The sequence below is a fragment of the Balaenoptera ricei genome, chromosome 15 (genome assembly GCF_028023285.1).
Source record: "Balaenoptera ricei isolate mBalRic1 chromosome 15, mBalRic1.hap2, whole genome shotgun sequence".
NCBI classification, from domain to species: Eukaryota; Metazoa; Chordata; class Mammalia; order Artiodactyla; family Balaenopteridae; genus Balaenoptera; species Balaenoptera ricei.
The window spans coordinates 83,772,100-83,787,007 of record NC_082653.1 but is presented as its reverse complement, the minus strand read 5'-3'; the positions used below and the strand labels follow the sequence as shown (position 1 = coordinate 83,787,007).

The window sequence follows — 14,908 nt, the reverse complement described above, 5'->3', positions numbered from 1 at the left end:
GGGAGGTGAAGAGGAAGCAGAAGTCGGGTCATCCAGCGGGGCTGACAGAATCCCTCCGGTTGGTTTCGTTAGTGACTTCCTGCCCCTGGAGCCGGCGGGCTGCGCGGGAACAGCGGCAGGCACCCTCTCTGCTTTTGGTGTCTCGAGAGGGCGGGCGGAAGAGGATCTGTGGCGTCAGGGTGTCCCCATCGCTTGGGGCAGGAGTGTGAGCTGCAAGGGAGCGTATCTGGTAGGCAGGGCCGTTGAAAGGCCTGCGGAAGAGTTAATGGTGTGTTTGTTGAAGAAAGAAGAAAATCAAGTCATGAAACTGCTCCTTAATGTAGAGTGAAATGTGACTGTTACATTCGCGGGGAGGATGGGTAAGAGCAATTTCACTAGGTTCTCTTAAGAGGGCTCTTAAAATAGAGACCAAGTCTCCTGTTTGTCAGCCTGGAGCTGCAGTTCGCAAAGTGTGGTCATCCACACCTGTTTCCAACTCACTGAGGTGCTTTTTGAAGCATTTAGCCTATTGTATGTCAGATGCAAGCAAAATTGACAGCTTCCTGGACGCCTCCCTGAACCGAGGTCTCTGGGTGGTGCTTGGGGGTCCACCTTTGGCACCTGATGATTTTAGTGCACAGTGAAGTTTGAGAACCCATCACCTAATGCACAGGTGGTCCAACTACAGTCAGCAAACCAAATCCAGCCTGGTGGCTGTTTTTATACAGCACGAAAACTAAGAATGGTTTTTACATTTGTTTAACGGTTGGGGGGAAAAAAAATCAAAAGAGGAATAATGTTTCATGATACAACTCAAATGAAATTCAAATTTCAGTGTCTGTAAATAAAGATTTATGGATTACAGCCATGGTCGTTCGCTTACAAGTTGTCTGTGGCTATCTTGTGCCTCCAGCAGAGCTCAGGAGTTGGGACAGACCACAGAGCCTGAAATATTTACTCTCTGGCTCTTTACAGAGAGTTTGCTGGCCCCTAGCCTAGGGAAAGATGGACATACCATAGGAAAGAAAAGCATCTGTGTGTAAAAATCATGTTTAGAAATTAATAGAATGGACTTAAGTAACTTTTTATTTTCAAAAAAGCAGAGGGAGTAGTGTTGTTTTCTGAATTAATGGAAAACTATTTAGATTAACACAGGCATTTAGGTAAGATTTTCCTAGCGATCATGAGCCTGTGCCCTCAGTAAGTTGGCTAATCATATGCTTCTTTTTGTAGGCCGGGCAAACTCATGGTTATAATACTTTTCTCTTGAGAAACAAACTAGCTCAAAAGAAAAATGGCGTTTGTTGCAACACAAGGGGCCACGGTGGTTGACCAAACCACTCTGATGAAAAAATACCTTCAGTTTGTGGCAGCTCTCACGGATGTAAATACACGTGAGTTGATGCTTTTCGTCATGAAGAAATGTGTTGATGTGACTCCTTCATCTCAGTTCAAATGATGTGCACATGGAGATAAGTGGTCACATTAACTGTTATCTTAATTTCCCCTTTCTCTACCTCGTGGAGAAGCAAAGTGATGAGCATTACTGGCTGGAGCCCCAAAGAGGCACGCGTGTGGGTGCGCGCGCGTGTGTGTGTGTGTATGTGTGTCCTTGTCTGTGCATGCACATGTATGTTTGGGAGTACGAGTGAGTGTGACTGGTTGTAGGGAACTAGTTATGTGCCTGCTTTTAGACCATGACAGTCAAACTGATAAGATCTGATTGCTTCTCTTAAATTATTAAATCCAGTAATTTTAGGAACATCCTTAACGTACTTTCAATTATCTGATGGTTTGTTTTGCCATTTACAGCTGATGAAACAAAGTTAAAAATGATGCAAGAAGTTAGTGAAAATTTTGAGGTATGAGCTTTATATTTTATTTTATATTATATTTCATAAAGCTTTAAATTTTGAGGTATGAGCTTTTCATTTTGAGATAAGTATTCACATGTGCTTTCCTACAGCTTCCCCGTCAGTCTTTTTACTAGTAACTTAAAAATTATCTTTGTTAATGTAATTTGTTGTACTTCAAAATTGAAATTTGAAAATTTGTACAGTGTTGTCCAGCTTCTTCACACTAGTGATAGTGACTCCCGACCAGTGTTGAGGAATATTGCTTTTGTTTTGGTTATTTGACCTTTTTTTCTTTTCTTTTCTTTTCATTTTAAATTTATTTTTATTTATTTATTTTTGGCTGTGTTGGGTCTTCGTTGCTGCATGCGGGCTTTCTCTAGTTGTGGCGAGCGGGGGCTACTCTTTATTGCGGTGTGCAGGCTTCTTGTTGCGGAGCACGGGCTCTAGGCGTGCGGGCTTCAGTAGTTGTGCTTCGTGGGCTCTAGAGTGCAGGCTCAGTAGTTGTGATGCGTGGGCTTAGCTGCTCCGCGACGTGTGGGATCTTCCCGGACCGGGGCTCGAACCCATGTCCCCTGCATTGGCAGGTGGATCCTTAACGACTGTGCCACCAGGGAATCCCCTTGACCTTTTTTTTCATTTTCAACTATGGTAGCCCTTTTAGGCATATGCTTTCAGGATACACTCAAACTTTTGTTGTGGATTTGTTATGTTAGGTAATGGATGGTATGGGAATGAGAGCTGGCTGGCAGTTTTGGCTCTCCTGTTTATAACTTCTGCAACTTTGATCAAACAGTTTCTCTCTTCTGGCTCTTACATTCTACAATTTTATATTGACCCATAGGTCCCTCAGAGTCTGTTCATTTTTCTTCAATCTTTTTTCTCTTTGTTCTCTGATCTGCCTTCAGATTCACTGACTATTTTGCTGTCATCTCTGCATCTGCTGGGATGTTATTTTTAAATTCCAGTTTATTTGTATTTTTGTTTTAAAATTTTGGTTATTGTACTTTCAGTTCTAGAATTTCCATTTGGTTCTTCTTTAGATGTCACTTCTCTGTAGAGATTCCCCATCTTCATTTATTGAGACCATGTTTTCCTTTTATTCTTTGAACGTATTTATAATAACTGCTTTGAAGTCTTTGTCTGCTAAATACAATCCTCTATAAAGGTTGATTTTTATTGACTTCAGGTCACATTATTTGGCTTTCTTGCATGTCTGGTAGTTTTTGATTGTACACCAGACATTGTGTGTGAAATGTAGGGACCCTAGATTCTGTCATCTCCCTTGGAAGAGTGTTGATATTTTTACTATAGTCAGCAGTTCAGGTGCTGGCTGATCTCACCGAACTTGTGTAGGCTTGGTTTTATGCCATGGTAGAGAGGATCTCTGGGAATCCCAAGGGGTTTCCCAAGTCCCTCCAACTTTGTAGGATTCAACCTCCAAACCCCATCTTTCTGTGGATCTCATCAGAGGTTGATTTTAGATTTTGTTGGGATGGGGCTAAACTAGGCCTTATTCTGGGGCATGGTCCTTCCTCAGCTGAATGTATGAGGTGTTATCAAGGTGTTAAGAAGGTCTTTGCACTGTGTCGAGGCTGAACCCCCAACATCCTCTGACCTTGCTAGACCTCTGATGTCTTTCTTCATTTCTCAGTCCTCAAGTGCCCACTCCCTGGTAAGCCTCAGGTAGTCTTACCTCCCCTTACCTGTAAGTACAGCCCAGTCCTCAGTCAAGGACTCACAGGAGACCATCCACACCCCCTTCTGTAGTTCCTTTTTCTCTGGGGCTTTGCCCTGCAGATTCTGGCCACTTCAGCTGTTGCAAACTCTGGTGTTTGCTCCTCAGCTCAGCAGGACCATCATGCTTTCCTTGGGCTCCAGCCTGCTGAGCCTGGTTGGGAAACGGTACCCAGGCAGAGAGCCGAGGTGGGGCGCAGTTGGTGAGTTCCCCTTCTTCTGGAGATCATGGTCTTGCACTGCCTCTGGTCCAGCACCTGAAACTGTTCTCTCATATTTTGTCCTACTTTATGGTTAGTCTGGTGCCAGTTAGTCTCATAGGCCGAAGAGAAACTCGCTTTTCTTTTAATGTGGGTATGATAAAACCTTTCTCAGAGTTAATATGATTAAGAACAATAGATACAATGTTTCCTAGCCTCTGTCATGGTCATTTGAATCACTAAACATTAAATAAATGTTTGTGGGATTGAATTAGATACCCTACTGTCTATAGTAATGGATGGTATTTTTGTTTGCTGGGGGAATTTTTTGGTTTTTTTGTTTTTTAAATAGATGTTTTCCAGGATTTGTTGCCTTGAACTGAGGTGGAAAAAAATCCTGAGATATTTAGAGATTGAGCTAAAGAGCTTTCTCTTCCACCCAAGCTGTTAGTGCAAACTGTTAAAAAATAAATAAATAAAGCTAAAAAAAAGAGGTGGGCGGTAGAACAGCAAAGGCCTGCATTCTGCATTTTACTGGAAGAACTGCTAGGAGAGAGCCACAGCCCTCAAAGTTTATTTGAGAGGCTGAAATCTTGGAGCTGCCTGTGATCCTCCGAGTGTGCTGGGGCTCTTTCAATTAAGTGTCTCAACCCTTTCTCTCCTGTTTAGGGTCTGGCAGTTAACAAGTTAGTTCCTGGCTTTGGTCTCAGATGCATTGATTAAATTAACAGAATTAAAAGTTAGCAAAGTAATACACTTGGGGCTTTTCCAAATAGTGCCTTTTGAAATCTGATAGGCATTTACCTTAAATGAAATTCAGATGACTGAGTCCTTCGAAGGATGAAATACTAGAATGACCACCTGTAGGTAATTCTAAATTACCACCACTATTACCCCAGAACAAAATATTTAAGTGAAATTAAGAATTCCCAGCGGTTTAAGGAATCTTAGAAATTCATTTCATTAACCACTTAGGGATAAGATTCCAGGCTAAGTAAATATCACATGGGCCATCTCCCAGGACAGAAAATAAAGAAATGTTGAAGTTAGAAATCACAGGAAGCATTCGTATGGATCAAAAAGCCAGGGGCTAAGTTGAAATACTGGCAGAATAACTGGGCAACTTGTTGAATCTTTCCTGTGGGAGAAATGTGAAACTTAGGTGTTTTGAAGGCAGTGGAATCTGGATGGTATGGGCTGATGTGCAGATGAGCCTGATTTCTTGATAACCTTGATAATGTTCCATCATGACTCTCACCCCTCTTTTCCTTCAACCCTTGAATGTGGGTGTTTCGTAAAAAGTCTTACACTTTGGGGTTGAAAGGTGACAAATGCAGTTCTTGTCCCCAGTGGATTCACATTCTGCTCCGGGAGGGGCTGGGGAGGCGCTGCCTGGCTCCTGGGGGCGCCTCTTCACACGCAGCGTGCTGTGGGCACGGGGCCCCTGGGATTGAGCTCCGGGTTGGCCGTGGGAGACCAGTGCTCAGGGGCGCATCCCAAGAATGGCGGTTCTTTCTTTGCTCCTGTGGCAGCACACACTTTTCTGGTTTTTGCCTGTATTTCCTTCTTTATAGACTCCTCAGGTAATGGACAACCCCATGTCTTTATCTTCCTCCCAGATCAGTGTCTGGAGCTCCAGACGCATTTAGCTGCCCAGATGCCTTGACTCACCAGCGTCTCAGACTCATGATAATAAAAGTTTAAATTCCTTCCTCTTAGACTCCCATCCCTGCCATATTGAACTAAAAAAAGTTCAATATGTGCCTTTTACACTCGGGCTTTCTCGTCATTTTGTGCCTTTGCATAACCACTTTCTCCCGTGGTTAACTCCTGCTGGCCTTTTAGGTTTTAGTATCAGCATCACTTCTTCGGGAAGGTGGTCTCTGCCGTTGGTTCCATCCAGTCAGTTATGCCCCATTGTTCGGTTCCCTTAGTTAAGTGAACATTCTCCACAGTGCCAGTATTTCTAGGTTTACCAGTAAATTTTAGCATTTAGTTCTCTCTAATTGGATATCAGAAGCAGCAATCATCTTAACTTCTTTAAAACTATGTTATCACTAAGGCATCTGAAAGTATTAAAAATTATTATCAGCTCTACAATTTTTTCCTTTTGAGGTTATTATAATATGTGAATTTGAATATGTACACAAACCTTTATGGGGTTTTCTTTTATTTTTGCATAATTAGAATGTCACTTCATCTCCTCAATATTCTACATTCCTGGAGCACATCATCCCTCGATTTCTTACATTTCTTCAAGATGGAGAAGTTCAGTTCCTTCAGGAGAAACCAGCCCAGGTGACCTGTTCAAAAATATAATGAGAAAAAAATGTCCTGCTGTAGGAGTGCAAGCACTTAAGAATGAAAACAACTCAAAAAACTTATGGTTCCCCTTAAAAACAAAAGAAGTTTTGTCATATAAGGATAACTTTGTCCAAGGCCATTGCCTCCTCAGCTAAATATCTTGGTTTTATTTCCTCGTAGCCATCTCTTTCACAATTTAAACTCCTCACATTTGCTGACCAGTGACGTGTGCATATGCTATGTATTACAGCCAAATTCATGTGTATATATAGGAGGGAGCAACAGTTTCATGACCCTTCCCGTACCTGTTGCCCAGCTCTGACCTTACTATTTTCAGTTCTTGTAACTCTGGCCAGTTTTGTTTTATCTATACCCCCACCCACTCTTTGCTCCCCCCTCTTCACCTTGATTATTTTAAAACAGTCCCATCATAACTTTTTTTCCATAAATATTTCAGCATATATCCCTTAAAAATAACTTTAAAAATTACCATAGTGCTAGTGAAAGTTAATTGCTAAACAAAGCATTTTTATGTGGTACCAGTTCAAGATCTACCTATTTGACCTTTTTTAGTTGTCAGTTCCATAGACAAAATCATGAAAGCTTAGCACAGCTTATGATGTAATTAGTCCTTAGGCCCAAGGTAATTGGAGAGCACGTCAGAGGAGCTAAACAGAGCTTACGAAGGGAGACTGCAAATGAAGTTCAGTTGGTGTTTTGCTCTTTTCATCTTAAATTTACCCCACATGCACACATTAGTGTCCTCCTCCTGGCAATACTGATAAGGTGTGAAAGAGGAAAATTGGCTACTTGATTTGGTACACAATTGTAGAAATACTGAAAATACTGGTTTGCAGTACATGCTTTGGATTACATTTAAATAATTTACAGAACCGTTTCTAAAATGGGCTCCATCTTCTTGTATGGTGGTTACCAGTGCTGGGTACAGCTGTGTGACACTTGTAGGGTGCAAAAGGGTTACCTTGGAACTCTTGGAAGGATTTCATATTTACATTTTTGTTTCTCTTCAACAGCAACTGCGGAAGCTCGTTCTTGAAATAATTCATAGAATACCAACCAATGAACATCTTCGTCCTCATACAAAAAATGTTTTGTCTGTTATGTTTCGCTTTCTGGAGGTAACTTTTGAGAATTTTTATTATTTAGCCACATTCAAAACTTTTAATGATTTTCTTACTGTAAAATCCTGTATTATACAACTTTTTCCCTTTCACTAAAGTTCTGATTCACATGAGTAGAAAGTTTCTTAATGTCCATTTCCTCCCATTTTGCCAACCAGATTACTAAGAAAGATTATTAAATGAAAGTCTTTTTTTTGAGTCACTGAGGGATTGACTAGACACAGTGGGAATCTGAAAGTGGGTGGTGGTCAACAGACTCCGAGGACAGGGGTCATTGGCTTCGTGCCTCTATGTTTGTGTGTCGGGCACGGTAGATGCATAGTAGTCAAAGAGTTGCTCAAATTCTTGGGGTTAATCCATTTGGTACCTCTGAAATTGTTTTCTTGTTGTCCTTAGTCTTGGGGTGTTTAGAATTCTGTCATGTTGCTGGGCCCCTTGGAAAGATGAGCTCTGTAGGGGGACTGAGTTGGGTTCGGATCCTGGCTCTGCCATGTATTAGCTCTGTCATGTCAGCCCCATTCCTTCCTGCCCCGAGCCTTCGCTTCCTCCTGGTAAGATGTGGAAGGCGCCCCCGTGCAGACAGTGTGAAGTGTTAGCACAGGGCCCGGTGCATGGTGGCCGCTCACGCATGGCTCTTCAATATTTTCAAACAGTGAAACGTGTCTGCTGGGCCGTTAAGACCTTGCTTCGTAGTGTGACTTGCCTTAATTGCCAGTTACTCATTTGTCTGAGTGTTCCTCTCACGGGACCCACTGGCGGGCTGTGCTTCAGACAGCCCAGCAAAGGCTGCGACAGCGTCCTCTCCGGGTCAGCTGTGTTCTGTGGGTTCATGAATTTTCTACATGTGAAGGGAATTTCTACCTAAGTTGGCTGATGGCGGGTGTATATGCAGAAAACGCTTAGAAAATAGTCTTTAGATGAAAATAAGTTTTCAGAAGTATAACTCTTTTTAAATGCTTTTTATTTTTTTAAGACGGAAAATGAAGAGAATGTTCTTATTTGTCTAAGAATAATTATTGAACTACACAAACAGTTCAGGCCACCCATCACCCAAGAAGTGAGTGTTTATCTTGATAGCATTTATAAACTGTGCTGACAAATTGCTTCTGTGTGAATCTTTTACCCTCTTTTAGAGTTGACAGAACATATGCTGCTTTCAGTCATAGAAAATATCGCCTAAGTTGGGGGAAATTCTTTGTGGGTTAAACAGTGACTTTTTTCTGAATGTGTACATGAATATTTTGCTGAATTTGCTCAGTATTTGAAATGTGTTAACCAACCAAACTGGCAGGGCTCTTTGGGTGGTTCTGGTACTTACAGGTCTGAAATGCCCCAAGGCTCCAATCGCTTTTATACAAGGGTTCAGATGTGGGTTCTGAAGTCAGAGCTGGGTTTGAATCTCAGTGTGCAGTTCAGTAGCTGTGTGACAGTGGGTAAGCTCTGAGCCTTTTGGAGCCTTTTCTGTAAAATGGGGACAATCACAGTATATCCTCAAAGATTGCTTAGAGAATTAAATATAAAAGTTAAAGTTCTTAGCATAGTGATTGGTATCTGCAGAGTCAGCATTAAACACTCTGTTAGCCATAATTAAGATAGTATCTTTTCTGATGATAACCTTGGTAAATGCCTGTTGTAGATTATTTGGAAATTGAAAGACGAAGTAGAATTCCTTACACCTTGAAAACTATTTAATGTCTTGGTGATTTCTTTTCCTTTTTCCCACCTTATGTATTGTATGTTTTCTACATAATCACAATACTACTGTGGATGACATTTCATATCCTGATTGTTTCCCTTCACATTATATGTAAGCGTTTTCCCAATGATAGAAAATGTTTTGTAAAGTTAATTTTTAATGGATATATAATATTCTTTCATATTCTTGGATATTTAGGGTATTTCAAAATTTTTATTTTATGACTAAAACCAAATATCTGTTTACAATTCAAATGATTTTGCCGACTGGGTTTATGGAAGTAGAGTTACCAGATCAAAGGTGTTAATGTTTTAATGCTTCTGATACATATTGTTACATTGGTTTCCAGAAAGGCTTCAGCAGTTTAAGCTTCCCTTAGTAGTATAGTATAGTATGGGGTGGAGGGAGTCTCCTTATTTGCACTCCCTCCAGCATGGTGTGCTATTACTTTTTGAAAGGCTAAAAGTGGCATTTATTATCATTTTCATTCCGTTCCTCTTCCTGAATTAGAAAGCTTGTTTTCTGTTTATCAGTCTTTTTGTGTGTGTGTGTTCACATTCATTGCCTATTTGTATCTTGAGTCTGACATTTTTCTTGCCTGTTTTGTGAGTTCTTACATATGGAAACTATTGATGTTTTTCTTATTTATTGTAAGCATTTTCTGTTTATAAATATCTTCCTAATACTGTATTTTTTTTTAGATTCATCATTTTTTAGATTTTGTGAAACAGATTTACAAGGAGCTTCCAAAAGTAGTGGTATGCTGTTTTTAATATTATTTGAATTTACTGTTTATATTTATTTATTACTTCCTCATTCCAAAGGGTTTTGAAGGAATAATCGGAGGGACGCTAATTTTACAATGGGGAATGTTTAGTGATGGTTAAAATCTAGGTTGATAAATTAGCCCTTAGAAAAAAAGAGTTCTTTTGGTTTCATTGTTTAGATTAAATACTGTATTTTTGACGTGAAAGCAATATATTCTTATTGTAGAAATTTTGCAAAAAAGGAAAATCATCCATAAGTATTCTTTCACTTGTAAGCAACCACTGACATTGGTATTTTGTTTTGAGTTTAACTTTGTGCTTTGTAGAGATGGTTGCCCTCACATTCTTGAAGCTTTTTGGGGGAGTGGTGCATACTTTCAGCATTTTTCTATATCTTGAAAATTTTTTCCTGTATTGAAAGAACTGTTTCCAAGCAGTGCCACCCATATAAAAGTGTGTGGAGTGGAAGAGGAAAGGCTCATCCCTACCCTGCTCTCATTTGCTGGAAGGAATCACTGTTACAGGAGGGAACGTCCTTCCAGACTCTTCTGTGGCAGTCATAATTTTTAGTGACCGATAATTTTCTGTCATACGCATGTACCTTGACCATCTCCCTTTTGCTGGTTTCCCCCATTTTCAATTCATTACTGTCACAAATAATGCTTTGGTAAAAATCATTGTGCGTAAATGTGTTTATGTTTCAGAGTTTCTATTTTCAAATTTTTTTTAAGCTTAAATTTTTCAAATTAACACATGGTAAAATTGACTTTTTGGTTTTTTAAGGATTTTAACCTGCTAATAGTGTATAAAACTTAAGTTGCGTTCTGAGTTATCAAGTTATCATTGTGTCAACTACCATTTTGATCAAAGAAGAGCTACTTTTCATACGAAGCTGTCTTTTTTAACATGAAGCCCAAATTTCATTGAGAACTAGGGATGCCAGTGAGGTCCTGGCCTTTTAAAATGTTTTCTGTACTTTGTTTCTGTTCCATACTTGACCTCTATTTAGGAGACTATTTGGAAAGTTAATTCAGTAGGGATCAGCTCCTAGTTTCTTATCACTGGAGAGATGGGTTACATCTTCCCCACCTCACTGAGGTGGTAGTATAACATGACATATATTTCATCTTTTATCAGCCAGGAAAAAATAGTAGAAAATACTACAGGCAAGTTTGTTTTCTGTTGTTGGAGGTGGCGGGTGTGTCTGTCATGTTATCTCCATAGTCCTGGAAAAAGAGAACACTAAGTACTGTGGGGTTGGTACAGTACAAAAGGGTAGGATATTCGATTTCTTCACCACACGTCAGGTGTAAATGACTTCTGTTTTTTTTTTCTGTAGAACCGCTACTTTGAGAACCCTCAGGTGATCCCCGAGAACACAGTCCCTCCCCCAGAAATGGTCGGAATGATCACAACGATTGCTGTGAAAGTCAATCCTGAGCGTGAGGACAGTGAGACGAGAACAGTAAGCGTTTCAGTTGTTTTGCTTTTTGCTTTGCTTTTATCCGCATCTCCTGCCCTCAGTAGAGGAGAAATGAGGTATTGACTTCTTAGACCACTTAAGTTTTTTGTTTTTTTCTTAAACACATGGAGGGATTTAGAATCAGCAAACAAACGTGCGTGCGCGAGAGCGTCGCTGATTGTGCTCTGCAGGTATGCATGTGCTCTGCAGGTATGCGTGTGCTCTGCAGGTATGCGTGTGAGCTGTTGCTCACCAGAGATACAAAGATAGCATCGTGGTGAAATCCAGAACCAGAAAGAGCAGCTGACCCAGCAAGGGGGCCTCCGTTCTTTCCTTAGCTTCAGCATTAGAGAAGTCCCTTTAAACTGCATATAAATTTGTAGTTCAGTGCCTGACGGTGTGGGCTCTGGGGACAGAAGTTCTGGGATGATGCTGCAGCTCTACCACTTGCACTTTTTGACTGTAGGAAAGTTCATGAACCGTTGTTCTGACCTCATTTTCCCTCTCATCTGAAAAATCAGTCTCGTGGAGTTTTGTGAAGGGAACGCTGGTACTGTCTGCAGCTGATGCATTAGATTTGTAGTATTTGCCACGTAGGGAACATGTATTGAGCATTTACTATGACTGTATTTTTATGATTGAATCAAGGCTATCATCTGTATTTGTTTTACTGAAATGGTTTTGCAGAATGTTTCACTTTGAGTTAGGATAAACAGGAAGCTACATTTTGAATGAAGCTTTCATTCCTTTGTTTTTCCTAAATTAGAAACTTGTTTTCTGTTTATCAGTCTTGTGTTTCTTTTTTTGCTTGTCTGTTCCTATCCATTTGTCACCCATTTGTATTTTGAGTCTGACATTTTCCTTACCTGTTTGAGTTTTTATATATTAAGACTATTTTTTCTTACATTTATTGTAAGCATTTTTCCTGTTTATAAATATGTATGAATAAAACTAGGTAAACTTGTACTTCTTGCTGTTGTTCTTTCAAGTAAGCAAGATAATAGGTTAAAAAATTTTTTTAAATTTCTCCGGTGATTTGAATCTCTAAGTTTTGACAAATTTTCCTGAGGTTTTTACTACAGGTGATGACATTGTAAAATATGAAAACCTTTATACTAAATAACAGTTCTATGTACTTTGTTTTCAAAATAGTTTGTTTCTTTCACCACAGATAATTACGAAGATGTGTCAGTATTTTCCCTTCCCTTTATTTCAGTGGGGTGATGTGCAATAGTGGCACACTGATTAGGGCTATTTTAAGTGCCACGGTGATAACCTCAGTCCTCCTGTTCCTCTCTTGCAGCATTCCATCATTCCAAGAGGATCTCTTTCTTTGAAAGTGTTGGCAGAATTGCCCATCATTGTTGTTTTAATGTATCAGGTATGCATATTGCTTAGTAGCTTCTTGGGTTGTGGGCTTCCTATTTTACAAGAAAGTTTACACCTAATTTTCTGTGGCAAATAGATGTGTATGATACACATGTGCTAACTAATGAATCTCATCACACTTTCTTTGGTATGCCAGATTATTTTGCTATAAGCAGAGTGTAAAAGCATGACAATCTGATATGTTTGCTTTTAGCTCTACAAACTGAATATCCACAATGTTGTTGCTGAATTTGTGCCCTTGATCATGAATACCATTGCAATTCAGGTATCTGCACAAGCCAGGTGAGATTTCTTTGGTCAGTGATGTAGCTGACTACCATAGTTCTTTAATCCAAGTAAAAATGTACTTGCTGTCGTCATTTGTAAGACAAGAAAATTTTGAGTGATAAAATTTTGGTTAAACTTATATGTATTTTTGGCTTTCTGAAGTTGTATTTCGATGATGGGTGACATGTCTTAGTCTTTGGTGTCTTGTAAATTTAGAACTATCATTAGGCATTACTGTCCTCAATTACAGCTTTGGGATATTCCAGGCTCTCTCACCTTCAAGCCTTTGTTCTTGCTGTTCCTCTCAGCACGAGGGCTAGAAAGCTCTTTACCCCCTTCGTTCTTCCTCACCCATCACCCTTAATCACTGACTTGTTCATCCTTGGAAGCCTCCCAGTGAAGCTTTTTCTCCAACCTCACAGCATTCCTCCTAAGATCTTTGTCACTTGCTCTCTTGACTTGCAGCCTATCTGGCTCTCAGTCACTTGAGAGCAAGAGCTGAGGGTCGATCAGCCCTAACGGCCTCTGTGGCCACAGCACGGGTCTTCCACTGGTCAAATAGGTGCCCTCATGCTGTCTTCTGGGGAAGCAGGTCAGTCTCGCCTTGGCTGTGGGGATTCAGATTGTGGCTGCTGCCCAACGGCCTGGAGATCTGCCTGCTTTATGCCTTTAAGGCCTTTAAGTTAGTCGGAACTGCATAAAAGTGTAGGCGCGTTTACTGTTGCTGCTGTGGAGAGATCAACCTTTTGGGCTTAGTAATTACTATAGGCTTTTAATTAATAGTAACATCACCGAAAGAGTTGAGAGCTAATATTGTTAATTTTGTTCACTTCTCATTAGGCAACATAAGCTTTACAACAAGGAGTTGTATGCTGATTTCATTGCTGCTCAGATCAAAACATTGTCATTTTTAGCTTATATCATCAGAATTTACCAGGTAAGTTCATTGACTTTTGTTTTAAGTCAGGTTTACTAAGATATAATTTACATGCAGTAAAATTCACCTTTTGTGGGCTTCCCTGGTGGCACAGTGGTTGAGAGTCTGCCTGCCAATGCAGGGGACACGGGTTCGAGCCCTGGTCTGGGAAGATCCCACATGCCGCGGAGCAGCTGGGCCCGTGAGCCACAATTACTGAGCCTGCGCATCTGGAGCCTATGCTCTGCAACAAAAGAGGCCGCGACAGTGGGAGGCCCGCGCACCGCAATGAAGAGTGGCCCCCACTTGCCACAACTAGAGAAAGCCCTCACACAGAAACAAAGACCCAACACAGCCATAAATAAATAAATAAATAAATAAAATTAAAAAAAAAAAAATTCACCTTTTGTAGGTGTACAGTTTGCTGATTGACAAACGTGTACAGTACAAATGCATACCTAACCACCAGTACGTCAAAATACAGAACATTTCCATCATCCAGAAAATTCCTTTTATACGTTTGTAGTCAATTTCCTCCTCCCACCTCCAGTCCCTGGCAAGCACTGGTTTGTTTTCTGTCTCCATAGTTTTGCCTTTTCCAAAATGTCATAGAGATGAATCACTTGGTGGACAGTATTTGTAACCTTTTGAGTCTGGCTTCTTTCACTTAGCAGTAATGCTGAGATTCATCCTTGTTATTTAATTGGTGACTTGTTACTTTTTATTCGTGGTTAGTTGTCTTAGTCTGCTCAGGCTGCCGTAACAAAATACCGTAGACTAGGTGTAAACAGCCAAAATTTATTTTCTCATAGTTCTGGAGCCTGGAAAATCCAAGATCAAGGTTCCAGCAGGGTTTGGTTTCCGGGGAGGCCTTTCTTCCTGGGTTGAAGGTGGCCACCTTCTTGCTGTGTCCTCCCATGGTGGTGAGGGGGAGAGAGAGATCTCCTTCTCGTCTTTTATAAGGCTACAGTCCTACTGGACGAGGGCCCCACCTGTATGATCTCATTCAACCTGAATTACCTCCTAAAGACTCTTATTTCCAGATACAGTCACAGTGGGGGTTAGGGCTTCAACATATGAAATTTGGGGGGTACACAGTTCAGGCCATAGTGTTGTATTCTGTTGTATGGGTGTAATCATGGTGTTTATCCATTCATCAGTTGATGAACATTTGGATCATTTCCAATTTTTTTAAA

At 40.5% G+C, this 14,908-nt stretch overlaps 1 protein-coding gene and 1 non-coding gene across 14 annotated transcripts in view; both read left to right on the top strand.

Annotated features, from left to right (window-relative positions):
• The window catches only part of TRRAP (transformation/transcription domain associated protein), a 112,181-nt gene that overhangs the window by 1,034 nt on the left and 96,239 nt on the right, over positions 1 to 14,908 (top strand). For 10 of the 13 annotated variants that reach the window (XM_059898554.1, XM_059898562.1, XM_059898560.1 and 7 more), the window contains exons 2-11: positions 1,213 to 1,373; positions 1,792 to 1,841; positions 5,957 to 6,067; positions 7,108 to 7,212; positions 8,189 to 8,272; positions 9,613 to 9,669; positions 11,018 to 11,143; positions 12,444 to 12,521; positions 12,723 to 12,811; positions 13,637 to 13,733. In XM_059898554.1, coding sequence (XP_059754537.1) covers positions 1,274 to 1,373; positions 1,792 to 1,841; positions 5,957 to 6,067; positions 7,108 to 7,212; positions 8,189 to 8,272; positions 9,613 to 9,669; positions 11,018 to 11,143; positions 12,444 to 12,521; positions 12,723 to 12,811; positions 13,637 to 13,733 — 897 coding nt within the window. In that variant the 5' untranslated portion in view covers positions 1,213 to 1,273. Of the gene's footprint in view, positions 1 to 72; positions 360 to 1,212; positions 1,374 to 1,791; positions 1,842 to 5,956; positions 6,068 to 7,107; positions 7,213 to 8,188; positions 8,273 to 9,612; positions 9,670 to 11,017; positions 11,144 to 12,443; positions 12,522 to 12,722; positions 12,812 to 13,636; positions 13,734 to 14,908 lie in introns of all 13 variants that reach the window. The other 3 variants (XM_059898551.1, XM_059898552.1, XM_059898563.1) reach the window with 1 other exon arrangement.
• On the top strand, positions 1,502 to 1,709 carry LOC132350066 (small nucleolar RNA ZL1). The gene has a single exon (XR_009497821.1). It is a non-coding gene; the product is annotated as a small nucleolar RNA ZL1 (small nucleolar RNA).